The 13,869-nt window shown below is 54.6% G+C and overlaps 1 protein-coding gene across 1 annotated transcript in view; it reads right to left on the minus strand.

Moving 5' to 3' along the window:
- Positions 1-13,869, minus strand: part of ACP6 (acid phosphatase 6, lysophosphatidic) — a 56,153-nt gene that overhangs the window by 8,381 nt on the left and 33,903 nt on the right. Inside the window, exon 8 of the mRNA XM_075593534.1 lies at positions 538-633. Within this exon, the coding sequence (XP_075449649.1) occupies positions 538-633 (96 nt within the window). The remainder of the gene's footprint in view (positions 1-537; positions 634-13,869) is intronic.

Raw genomic sequence — 13,869 nt, forward strand, 5'->3', positions numbered from 1 at the left:
CTGAGCTTGTGACACCCCACGGGCCCCTTCTCCAAGTGAACGGCCAGCCACTAGCAGCGTTACTTTGTGTTTGCTCTGGGACCTGGTTCCCCGATTATCCCAAAACCAAACAGTGTTACGCTCTATAGCAGGGACGGCCAAGTCCAGTCTTAAAGGCCAGCAACAGGTCAGGATATCCCTGCTTCAGCACAGGTGGCTCAATCAGTGGCGCAGTCGTTGACTGGCCAACTCCAGTCCTCAAGGGCCACCAACAGGTCAAGTTCAAGGATATCCCTGCTTCAGGACAAGTCAAAGACTGAGCCACTGATTGAACCTCCTGTGCTGAAGCAGGGATATCCTGAAAACCTGAGCTGTTGATGGCTCTGGAGGACTGGAGTTGGCCTCCCTGCACTATTCAAAACTGGTCAAATATTATATTATATACTGGTACCAGAACCTCCAAGCCCCGCAGTACAATAGCAAGGTCCCTCTGTACAGTACCTGGTACCAGAACCTCCAAGCCCAGCCGCACAATAGCAAGGTCCCTCTGTACAGTACCTGGCCTCCACGTCGCCGCCCCGAGAGGTGGTCACCTCCAGCATGTTTGCTTGCAGCGTGTGCAGCAGCGTCCCGACGCTCAGCCGGAGAACCTCCCTATAAAACACGCAGTTACTTATTGGGGTTAGGGAACCGGCTTCTTGCGGGCGAGACCGTTTCGCTGAACCTCTTTATTTCCGCCCCCCCCCCCCCCGCGCACATACTTTATCGCTCCACTCCCTCCCCGCGCACATACTTTATCGCTCCCCCCCCCCCGCACACATACTTTATCGCTCCCCTCCCCCCCGCGCACATACTTTATCGCTCCCCTCCCCGCGCACATACTTTATCGCTCCCCCCCCGCACACATACTTTATCGCTCCCCTCCCCCCCGCGCACATACTTTATCCCTCCCCCCCGCACACATACTTTATCCCTCCCCCCGCGCACATACTTTATCGCTCCCCTCCCCCCCCCACGCACATACTTTATCGCTCCGCTCCCCCCCGCGCACATACTTTATCGCTCCCCTCCCCCCCCGCGCACATACTTTATCCCTCCCCCACCGCGCACATACTTTATCGCTCCCCCCGCGCACATACTTTATCGCTCCCCTCCCCCCCGCGCACATACTTTATCGCTCCCCCCCCGCGCACATACTTTATCGCTCCCCTCCCCCCCGCGCACATACTTTATCGCTCCCCCCCGCGCACATACTTTATCGCTCCCCTCCCCCCCCGCGCACATACTTTATCGCTCCCCCCCCGCGCACATACTTTATCGCTCCCCTCCCCCCGCGCACTAACTTTATCGCTCCCCCCCCGCACACTAACTTTATCGCTCCCCTCCCCCCCCCCGCGCACATACTTTATCGCTCCCCCCCCCGCGCACATACTTTATCGCTCCCCCCCCGCGCACATACTTTATCGCTCCCCCCCCCCGCGCACATACTTTATCGCTCCCCTCCCCCCCCGCGCACATACTTTATCGCTCCCCTCCCCCCCCGCGCACATACTTTATCGCTCCCCTCCCCCCCCGCGCACATACTTTATCGCTCCCCTCCCCCCCCGCGCACATACTTTATCGCTCCCCTCCCCCCCGCGCACATACTTTATCGCTCCCCCCCCGCGCACATACTTTATCGCTCCCCTCCCCCCCGCGCACATACTTTATCGCTCCCCTCCCCCCCGCGCACATACTTTATCGCTCCCCTCCCCCCCGCGCACATACTTTATCGCTCCCCTCCCCCCCGCGCACATACTTTATCGCTCCCCTCCCCCCCCGCGCACATACTTTATCGCTCCCCTCCCCCCCCGCGCACATACTTTATCGCTCCCCTCCCCCCCCGCGCACATACTTTATCGCTCCCCTCCCCCCCGCGCACATACTTTATCGCTCCCCCCCCGCGCACATACTTTATCGCTCCCCTCCCCCCCGCACACATACTTTATCGCTCCCCTCCCCCCTGCGCACATACTTTATCGCTCCCCCCCGCGCACATACTTTATCGCTCCCCCCCCCGCGCACATACTTTATCGCTCCCCCCCCGCGCACATACTTTATCGCCCCCCCCCGCGCACATACTTTATCGCTCCCCTCCCCCCCCCGCGCACATACTTTATCGCTCCCCCCCCGCGCACATACTTTATCGCTCCCCTCCCCCCGCGCACTAATTTTATCGCTCCCCCCCGCGCACATACTTTATCGCTCCCCTCCCCCCCCCCGCGCACATACTTTATCGCTCCCCCCCCGCGCACATACTTTATCGCTCCCCTCCCCCCCCGCGCACATACTTTATCGCTCCCCCCCCCGCGCACATACTTTATCGCTCCCCTCCCCCCCTGCGCACATACTTTATCGCTCCCCTCCCCCCCGCGCACATACTTTATCGCTCCCCTCCCCCCCTGCGCACATACTTTATCGCTCACCTCCCCCCCGCGCACATACTTTATCGCTCCCCCCCCGCGCACATACTTTATCGCTCCCCTCCCCCCCGCACACATACTTTATCGCTCCCCTCCCCCCCCGCGCACATACTTTATCGCTCCCCCCCCGCGCACATACTTTATCGCTCCCCCCCGCGCACATACTTTATCGCTCACCTCCCCCCCGCGCGCACATACTTTATCGCTCCCCCCCGCGCACATACTTTATCGCTCCCCCCCGCGCACATACTTTATCGCTCCCCCCCCGCGCACATACTTTATCGCTCCCCCCCCGCGCACATACTTTATCGCTCCCCCCCCCGCGCACATACTTTATCGCTCCCCCCCCGCGCACATACTTTATCGCTCCCCCCCCCCGCGCACATACTTTATCGCTCCCCTCCCCCCCCGCGCACATACTTTATCGCTCCCCTCCCCCCCCGCGCACATACTTTATCGCTCCCCTCCCCCCCCCGCGCACATACTTTATCGCTCCTCTCCCCCCCCGCGCACATACTTTATCGCTCCCCTCCCCCCCGCGCACATACTTTATCGCTCCCCCCCCGCGCACATACTTTATCGCTCCCCTCCCCCCCGCGCACATACTTTATCGCTCCCCTCCCCCCCGCGCACATACTTTATCGCTCCCCTCCCCCCCGCACACATACTTTATCGCTCCCCTCCCCCCCGCGCACATACTTTATCGCTCCCCTCCCCCCCCGCGCACATACTTTATCGCTCCCCTCCCCCCCCGCGCACATACTTTATCGCTCCCCTCCCCCCCGCGCACATACTTTATATCGCTCCCCTCCCCCCCGCGCACATACTTTATCGCTCCCCCCCCGCGCACATACTTTATCGCTCCCCTCCCCCCCGCACACATACTTTATCGCTCCCCTCCCCCCTGCGCACATACTTTATCGCTCCCCCCCGCGCACATACTTTATCGCTCCCCCCCCCCGCGCACATACTTTATCGCTCCCCCCCCGCGCACATACTTTATCGCTCCCCCCCCCGCGCACATACTTTATCGCTCCCCCCCGCGCACATACTTTATCGCTCCCCTCCCCCCCCCGCGCACATACTTTATCGCTCCCCCCCCGCGCACATACTTTATCGCTCCCCTCCCCCCGCGCACTAACTTTATCGCTCCCCCCCGCGCACATACTTTATCGCTCCCCTCCCCCCCCCCGCGCACATACTTTATCGCTCCCCCCCCCGCGCACATACTTTATCGCTCCCCCCCCCGCGCACATACTTTATCGCTCCCCTCCCCCCCCGCGCACATACTTTATCGCTCCCCCCCCCCCGCGCACATACTTTATCGCTCCCCTCCCCCCCTGCGCACATACTTTATCGCTCCCCTCCCCCCCGCGCACATACTTTATCGCTCCCCTCCCCCCCTGCGCACATACTTTATCGCTCCCCTCCCCTCCGCGCACATACTTTATCGCTCCCCCCCCGCGCACATACTTTATCGCTCCCCTCCCCCCCGCACACATACTTTATCGCTCCCCTCCCCCCCGCGCACATACTTTATCGCTCCCCCCCCGCGCACATACTTTATCGCTCCCCTCCCCCCCCGCGCACATACTTTATCGCTCCCCCCCGCGCACATACTTTATCGCTCCCCTCCCCCCGCGCACTAACTTTATCGCTCCCCCCCGCGCACATACTTTATCGCTCCCCTCCCCCCCCCGCGCACATACTTTATCGCTCCCCTCCCCCCCGCGCACATACTTTATCGCTCCCCCCCGCGCACATACTTTATCGCTCCCCTCCCCCCCCCGCGCACATACTTTATCGCTCCCCCCGCGCACATACTTTATCGCTCCCCTCCCCCCCCCGCGCACATACTTTATCGCTCCCCCCCCGCGCACATACTTTATCGCTCCCCTCCCCCCCGCGCACTAACTTTATCGCTCCCCCCGCGCACATACTTTATCGCTCCCCTCCCCCCCCCCGCGCACATACTTTATCGCTCCCCCCCCCCGCGCACATACTTTATCGCTCCCCCCCGCGCACATACTTTATCGCTCCCCCCGCGCACATACTTTATCGCTCCCCCTCCCCGCGCACATACTTTATTTCCACCCCCCCCCCGCGCACATACTTTATCGCTCCCCCCCCCCGCGCACATACTTTATCGCTCCCCCCGCGCACATACTTTATCGCTCCCCTCCCCCCCCCGCGCACATACTTTATCGCTCCCCCCCGCGCACATACTTTATCGCTCCCCTCCCCCCGCGCACTAACTTTATCGCTCCCCCCCGCGCACATACTTTATCGCTCCCCTCCCCCCCCCCCGCGCACATACTTTATCGCTCCCCCCCCCCGCGCACATACTTTATCGCTCCCCCCCGCGCACATACTTTATCGCTCCCCCCCCCGCGCACATACTTTATCGCTCCCCTCCCCCCCCGCGCACATACTTTATCGCTCCCCCCCCGCGCACATACTTTATCGCTCCCCTCCCCCCCCGCGCACATACTTTATCGCTCCCCCCCGCGCACATACTTTATCGCTCCCCTCCCCCCCGCGCACATACTTTATCGCTCCCCCCGCGCACATACTTTATCGCTCCCCTCCCCCCCCCGCGCACATACTTTATCGCTCCCCCCCGCGCACATACTTTATCGCTCCCCTCCCCCCCCCGCGCACATACTTTATCGCTCCCCCCCCGCGCACATACTTTATCGCTCCCCTCCCCCCCGCGCACTAACTTTATCGCTCCCCCCCGCGCACATACTTTATCGCTCCCCTCCCCCCCGCGCACATACTTTATCGCTCCCCCCCCCGCGCACATACTTTATCGCTCCCCCCCGCGCACATACTTTATCGCTCCCCCTCCCCGCGCACATACTTTATTTCCACCCCCCCCCGCGCACATACTTTATCGCTCCCCACTTGGTGATGTTTGGCCAATTATGTCATTACGATAACTTTACAAGGAGAGAAAAAATAAATACGTTGCAATTTGCCACAAAACACAACAGTCTCCTTCACAAGTCTCCTGCACAAGTCTCGGTTCTGTTACCGAGGGGAAATACGGGTCAGCTCAAACCCCAAAACCTTCGCAGTGTTACTGGGTTTCTGACCTAATGCAGGGGTCCTCCAGGGCCACCAACGGGCCGGGTTTTCAGGATATCCCTGCTTCAGCACAGGTGGCTCAATCCGGTGGCTCAGCCAAGGACTGCACCACCTGTGCTGAAGCAGGGATATCCTTAAACCGGACCTGTTGGCGGCCCCCGAGTTGAGCACCCCTAACCTAACACATACAACAGAAGACGAGAAGGCCGCGCTGCTGCTTCCGATACGCTCAATGACTTAGCGCATTACTATGTATTTTATCTATATCCTTCCTACAGAAATATGGGTCATTTTTGTTAAGGCAAAAATAAAACAATTGAATAAGGGTTAAAAAAACGTTAATATAAAAATATATATATTTTTTAAATCCCCAATACTGAAGGTATCATATCACTACATGAATTCTCATTGGTCCTAAGAGAGACGGCCCCTTTTCATATCGGAAGGTACTGGAAAGTAACACCGAGTAATAGGCGGCAGGCAGTATGAATAAAACCGTGGTCATTTCATGGAAACCCCCCTGTTGTGTTTGGGGGGAGGGGGGGCGTTCACCAAAACCATCAAATCGTAGAAGCTGGGACGAAATCCTGGAGCTCGGACCCAGTCTCTGTCAGGAATCGGCGTTCTCCGCGCTCCCCACACAGAGCACTCCCTCCCCGCAGGGAGCCCCTGGAGACACAAAGCAATCCTGCCTTACCGGCCTCCACGGCTCCTCGCCCCTGCCACCATCGCGGGATCACTCCCCTCGGCGATTCATCTGCTCAGCGCCGGGTGCGCCCACGCCCTCCTGCACGCACACCTGCACCATCCACTGCCCCGGTTCACGCGCGTACACGAGTTACGGAGCATGCTCAGTCTGCACACTCTTATTCCCGTCCCCCGGACCTCAGGCTCCGTCCCCGCACACTGCACGAGCATACTCAGGTTACCAACAAGACTCACCTGGCCTGTTATGCCTGCACCAATCTGCAGTGTCTCCCTGTAGCTCTTCCTGTCCCGCCTCCGTTCCTAATTGGACCTTCCTGCTTTATCTAGCTCCTCTCTGCTCTCAGTCTTTGCTCGACATAGTCTCTGCATGGAAGTACTTCTGGATTCTCTCAGTGTTTTCACAGGTTCTGACGCAGCTCGTACGACTACCCCCTCGGGCTCTCGATCTCGGCACTCCTTGGACAACGCTCACTCTGGTAACCCCTTGAACACGGCTTGGACTACGACCTATCTCCACTCTCCACTCCCTGACTTCGGCGAGGCATCCTTCACTCTATCTCTACAACCGGTACCGGCAAGTATTGTCTACCTTACTACACCTGGCCTGGCAACGCTTCATACCACACTCCGGACATGCTCCCTTTGCTGCGGGTGCATGTATTACCACTTCCCCCTTCAGCTCAGGGGACGGGTCTGGTCTGCGGGCAGCACCGGCGTAACATTGTCGAGCCCACAAGACGCAGACCAGACCGAACTTCAACAGTTTCTCTCCAATCTGCTTCAGCAAAACCAGGTCATGGCGGATCAAATTATGGCAGTTACACGCCAGGTCGCAGTACTCTCAGACAGGGTACCGACCGCGACCCCGCCAGATGTAAGCCCCCACTCCGCAAGCGCAGTTAGCAGCTCAGATGTAAGGATTCCTCCCCCCAAGCCTTATGCAGGTGAACCGCAAGATTGTAGGGGTTTCCTAAACCAGTGTGAGGTGCAGTTTGAAATGGCCCCCCATCTCTACAATACTGATCGCAAGCTACATTTATAACCTCCTCACTGGCAGCGCTGGCTTGGGCTTCCTCGGTTTTGGAGCGACGTTCTGACCTTACCCAAGATTATCTGGCATTTAAAGCAGAGTTTCAACAATTATTCGATTCTCCCGCTCGTCGGGCGATGGCGTCTGTTTCTCTCCTCCAGATCACTCGGGGACGGCGAATGGTGACGCAATATGCTGTGGAATTCCGGACTCTAGCAGCCGAGACTAACTGGGGACAAGAGGCTCTCGTCTCCGTGTTCTGGCAAGGCCTGGCAGATCCCATTAAGGATGAACTCTCGCCAATCCAGGCCGGATCAATTGGAGGTCCTCATTGATTTGGCTGTCCGAGTGGATCAACGTATCCAGGTACGCCGCTCAGAGCGTCAGCGCACTCGCGTCCATAACTTTCAAGTTCCGTTCTCCAGTACTCCCAGCAACACTCCTGCTCCCCCAAGTGCTACCATACCTCTTCGTCCTGCACTGGAGTTGCCAGAGCCAATGCAATTGGGGGTACAACGCATCCGCACACCGATACGGCAGTTCCGCCACGCCGGGGGATTGTGTTTCTACTGCGGATCCATGGAACATCTGGTTCGGGAGTGTCCACTGCGTCCGGGAAACGGGAACACCCAGTGAGTACAGAGGGGCTCTCTCTGGGTGTAATGTCTCCACGTCCCCTTTCTAAAGGTGAACTCCCTAAGAAACTTACATTTCCAGTCTCCCTTTCAGGCGATAAGTTCAAGACTTCTACTGCCGCTTTCATTGACTCAGGAGCTGGAGGAAACTTTGTGGATCTTGAATTCGCCAGGTTAAACCGCATACCACTCGTGAGAAAGAAGGTTCCCATCGCACTCGTCGGTATCGATGGACGTCCTCTTACCCCGGCCCACATCTCCTTAGAGACGGCTCCCTTGCTTCTGTCCTCACATCTGCACAAAGGAGATCTTAGTTCTCGATGCCATTCACGCTCCTGGGATACCCATCACCCTTGGTCTTCCTTGGCTACAGCTTAACAATCCTCTCATTGACTGGACTTCCTCTGCTCCCATTTCCTGGAGGCCGAGGTCAGACGAGACTCATCAACTGCTGGCCAATACCTCTGTTCCCGAAGTTATTCTACCTTCCGTTTACCATCAATTCCGGGACGTTTTCAATAAGGTAGTCAGACCTCTTGCCGCCACACAGGACTTACGATTGTCCGATCGATCTAGTTCCAGGTTACTCCCTACCCAAGTCCAAGACCTACCCCTTGTCGTTACCAGAATCTCACGCTATGGATGAATAGATCCAGGAGAATCTCAAGAAAGGCTTTATTCGTCACTCCAATTCCCCAGCAGGGGCTGTGTTTTTCTTCGTCAAGAAAAAGGACGGGTCGTTGAGGCCTTGCATCGACTACAGGGGTTTAAACCACATCACTATTAAAAATCGTTACCCCCTTCGCCTTATTACCGAACTGTTCGATAAATTACAGGGGGCCAAGATTTTTTCCAAGTTGGATCTGTGTGGTGCCTATAACCTGGTGCGCATCAGGAAGGGGGATGAATGGAAGACGGCCTTCAACACGCGTAGTGGATAATGGAATATCTGGTAATGCCTTTCGGCTTATGTAATGCTCCCGCTGTCTTCCAGGATTTCATCAACGACGTCTTTCGTAAGGTACTCAATATTTTTGTTATTGTATACTTGGATGATATCCTGATTTTTTCCAAAGATCTCCAGGACTATATACGCCACACCTCCTACGTCCTTTCCCGTCTCCGTGAACACCATTTGTACGCCAAACTGGAGAAGTGCACCTTTCATCAGACCTCTACTCCATTCCTGGGGTATATCATTTCCGATGAGGGGTTTATGATGGACTCCGGTAAACTTCAAGCAGTCACTGAATGGCCAAGACCCAACTCTCTCAAAGCCATACAACGTTTTTTAGGGTTCGCTAATTACTATCGTAAGTTTATACGGAGTTTTTCCACCATTGTGGCACCCCTTACTGCGCTCACCAAAAAAGGAGCTGATCCTTCTGCTTGGTCATCCGAGGCCATCTCCGCCTTCGAGACACTCAAGGAAGCCTTTATATCCGCACCTATTCTCCGTCATCCCAACATCGAACTTCCCTTCGTCCTGGAGGTCGACGCTTCTGATTGCGGCGCTGGTGCCGTTCTTTCCCAGAGACCCACGCCCCAAGATACGTTACATCCCTGTGCATATTTTTCCAAGAAATTCTCGTCTGCCGAGAGGAACTATGACATGGGTAACAGGGAACTTCTGGCCGTGAAGATGGCTCTTCAAGAGTGGAGACACCTGCTGGAGGGGTCGAAAGAGCAGTTTACTATTCTCACGGACCACAAGAACCTTCTTTACATAGAGAACGCTCGACGCCTTGGTCCACGACAGGCTCGTTTGGCTCTTTTTTTTTTCTCGATTCGATTTTCACCTTTCCTATATCCCCGGGACCAAGAACGTAAAGGCAGACGCACTCTCCCGAATACATTCTTCTGAAGAGAGGCCAGAGGAATCTTTGGAGACTATCCTTCCACGAGAGGATTCTTGCCACGTCTTCTTTCAAGAATCTTGACAAGATTTTGCACTCCCAGAGATGCATTCCCAAGGACTTGGTCGTTCCCGACAACAAACTCTTTGTACCATCCAAATTTGTTCCAGAGGTCCTGTCTTGGGGTCACTCCTCTAAATCTGCAGGTCATCCAGGTTTTAAGAAGACTACTGATCTCATTCATCGGAATTTCTGGTGGCCAAGGATGTCTCAAGATATTCTGGAGTTTACCTGCGCATGCCCCACGTGCGCTCAAAGCAAGACTCTCCGTCAAAAGCCTCAGGGTTTTCTGTTACCCTTTCCAGTTCCCGACCGCCCCTGGTCCCACATTTCTATGGACTTCATCGTGGAGTTGCCCAGGTCCAGAGGAATGAACACTATTTTGGTGGTCATGGACAGGTTCTCGAAGATGTCCCATTTCATTCCACTTAAAGGATTACCCACCTCCCCCGCCCTTGCTGATATCTTTACGGAGCAGATTTTCCGGATTCATGGGATCCCTTCGTCCATTGTTTCTGACAGAGGTTCTCAGTTCGTATCCAAATTTTGGAGAGCTTTCACGAAGAGATTGGGCATCTCTTCTTCCTTCTCTTCCGCCTATCATCCTCAGTCCAATGGACAAACGGAGAGAATCAATCAATCCCTGGAGAAGTACCTGAGATGTTTTATATCCGATTTCCAGGATGATTGGGCTCAACTCCTCTCTTGGGCAGAGTATGCCGTCAATTCTGCCAACAACGAGTCCACCCGGGAGTCGCCCTTCTTTATAAATTATGGGTTCCACCCTCCCTGTCTTCCCATCCCCAACATTCCTTCTGGAGTTCCAGCCGTAGATGAACGCATTTCTTCCCTCCAAACCGCATGGTCCAGGATTCAGTCTACCCTTCTCAACTCCTCCCGCAGATCGAAACTACAGGCCGATCGTCGTCGTCGTTCGGCGCCCAGTTACAAACCAGGGGATTTGGTATGGCTATCCTCTAGGAATATCCACCTCAAGGTACCATCTCCTAAACTGGCACCTAAGTTCCTGGGTCCCTTCTCTATTTGTGAACAAATCAATCCCGTGGCATACCGGCTCCAACTACCACCCAGTATGAAGATTCCCAATGTCTTTCATGTGTTGCTCTTAAAACCATTTATCTCCAGTCACTTCTTTCCGGATCAGACTCGTAAACCGGATCCCATTACTGTACAAAATAACGAGGAATACGAAGTTCACTCTCTTTTGGATTCTCGCCTATCCAGGGGTCAGCTCCAGTTCTTGGTGCAGTGGAAGGGCTTTGGCCCTGAAGAGAGATCCTGGGTACCTTCAAAGGACATTCATGCCCCGGCCCTTCTTAAGTCCTTCAGGAAAAAGTTTCCAGAGAAACCGTTCTTAGACCGTCCTGAGGCCGTTCCTGAAGAGGGGGGTACTGTCAGGAATCGGCGTTCTCCTCGCTTCCCACACAGAGCACTCCCTCCCCGCAGGGAGCCCCTGGACACACAAAACAATCCTGCCTTACCGGCCTCCACGGCTCCTCGCCCCTGCCGCCGTCGCGGAATCACTCCCCTCGGCGATTCCTCTGCTCAGCGCCGGGCGCGCCCACGCCCTCCTGCACGCACACCTGCACCATCAACTGGCTCGGTTCACACGCGTACACGAGTTACGGAGCACGCTCAGTCTGCACACTCTTATTCCCGTCCCCCGGACCTCAGGCTCCGCCCCCTCACACTGCACGGGCATACTCAGGTTACTAACAAGACTCACCTGGCCTGTTATGCCTGCACCAATCTGCAGTGTCTCCCTGTAGCTCTTCCTGTCCCGCCTCCGATCCTAATTGGACCTTCCTGCTTTATCTAGCTCCTCTCTGCTCTCAGTCTTTGCTCGACATAGTCTCTGTATGGAAGTACTTCTGGATTCTCTCAGTGTTTTCACAGGTTCTGACGCGGCTTGTACGACTACCCCCTCTGGCTCTCGATCTCGGCACTCCTTGGACAACGCTCACTCTGGTAACCCCTTGAACACGGCTTGGACTACGACCTATCTCCACTCTCCACTCCCTGACTTTGGCGAGGCATCCTTCACTCTATCTCTACAACCGGTACCGGCAAGTATTGTCTACCTTACTACACCTGGCCTGGCAACGCTTCATACCACAATCCGGACACGCTCCCTTTGCTGCGGGTGCGTGTATTACCACTTCCCCCTTCAGCTCAGGGGACGGGTCTGGTCTGCGTGCAGCACCGGCGTAACAGTCTCCTTCCATAATGGGGGTCTTGCTATTTTGATTAATAATCCAGCAGTTCCTGCAAACCCTCCTTTAAGTTTTGAGAACTCTACGATACAGGTCACCGGGAACGGTTTATTCGGAGTTTCTCCAATGTCTAAGCCTTGTAGGCGATTAATTTCACGCAATGTCCAAGTTTGTCTCTTGCCCTCGCCTCAAAGTTATCTCCGGTGTCGTCTCCCATTGGGGAACCTCTCCCATTGGGGAACCTCTCCCATTGGGGAACCTCTCCCATTGGGAAACCTCTCCCATTGGGAAACCTCTCCCATTGGGAAACCTCTCCCATTGGGAAACCTCTCCCATTGGGAAACCTCTCCCATTGGGAAACCTCTCCCTTCCCTCACAACTTCTGGTGTATCCGCGTCATGTCTTCGCTCCTGTAATGATTTACTATGCAGCAGGAGCCCGGGTGTCGGTAACTGAAGTTTATGGTGGACTTCTGTTGTTATCGGGCTAACTGCTGTCTAACGAGCGAGTGCTCATGGCCTGGTACATAAGGGCGCACACAAACTGTACACACTGTACACACCCTTGACCCCACTGCTCTACCCATCAATGCTCTTCCACGCATGTCTTCTGCCTCCCTACGCGGGATGGGACTATTAGACGCGACCGTTTCACCGCAGAAGTTCAGCCGCTGAACGTTTCGGCCAATGATTACCGTTAGAATTAGGGATTAAGGTTACTTAAGGTGTTGGGGTCTTTAGAGTAACAGGGTATGGTTTTTAGGGTAAGTGAACACATTACCTGCGGCAGGCAAATAAGGTGCACTTCTGTGCCAGGTTACGGTGTGTATATGTGTGTATGTACAGTATATACATACACATACACACAGTATGGAATTTACTACATATAATCAATGAGGTATTGGCTTTGAAATCATTATCCCATTATAGTGAATAGAAAGGATGTGCTAATGAGTTAACGATTCGAGATTAGACCCCAGTGTCTGTAAAGCACTGTGTACAGTGTCAGTACATATATACATATACAGTACATATATACATATGCAGTACATATAAGATCCAGTGTCTGTAAAGCATAGTGTACAGTGTCAGTACATATACAGTACATATATACATATGCAGTACATATAAGATCCAGTGTCTGTAAAGCATAGTGTACAGTGTCAGTACATATATACATATACAGTACATATAAGATCCACAGTGTCTGTAAAGTACAGTGTCAGTACATATATACATATACAGTACATATATAAGATCCAGTGTCTGTAAAGCAGTGTACAGTGTCAGTGCATATATACATATACATATACAGTACATATATAAGATCCAGTGTCTGTAAAGCAGTGTACAGTGTCAGTGCATATATACTAATACATATACAGTACATATATACATATACAGTACATATATACATATACAGTACATATATAAGATGATCTCCTATCTTTCTCCTCCTCTGTATCTGAAGTCCAATCCCGGGCGCAGGACAGGCACCGCGCCAGGCACCGCGCAAAGCTTTCTGCCGCAAGAGTTTTTAGTCTATTTCACCGACCCTACAACAGAAAGGGTTTCCAAGTCATCTCTACTCTTGTTTGCAAGTAGTGATATCTTTTAGTGGATCAGTGTAGCAGCTTCTCATCTCTGTAATGAATACACCTGATTTGATTGCTTCACAACTACGGTCTGCAGATAATATGCACAAGATGTTCAAATGACCTGTGCTGTTATATCACAAGGGGAATTGTTTGTTGTGATTCAGCATATCATGTTCAGAGAGAGTATTAACTCTGAAGGAGAGCATTAGTTCTGAAGG

The sequence above is a fragment of the Ascaphus truei genome, chromosome 3, assembly GCF_040206685.1.
Source record: "Ascaphus truei isolate aAscTru1 chromosome 3, aAscTru1.hap1, whole genome shotgun sequence".
Taxonomy (NCBI): Eukaryota; Metazoa; Chordata; class Amphibia; order Anura; family Ascaphidae; genus Ascaphus; species Ascaphus truei.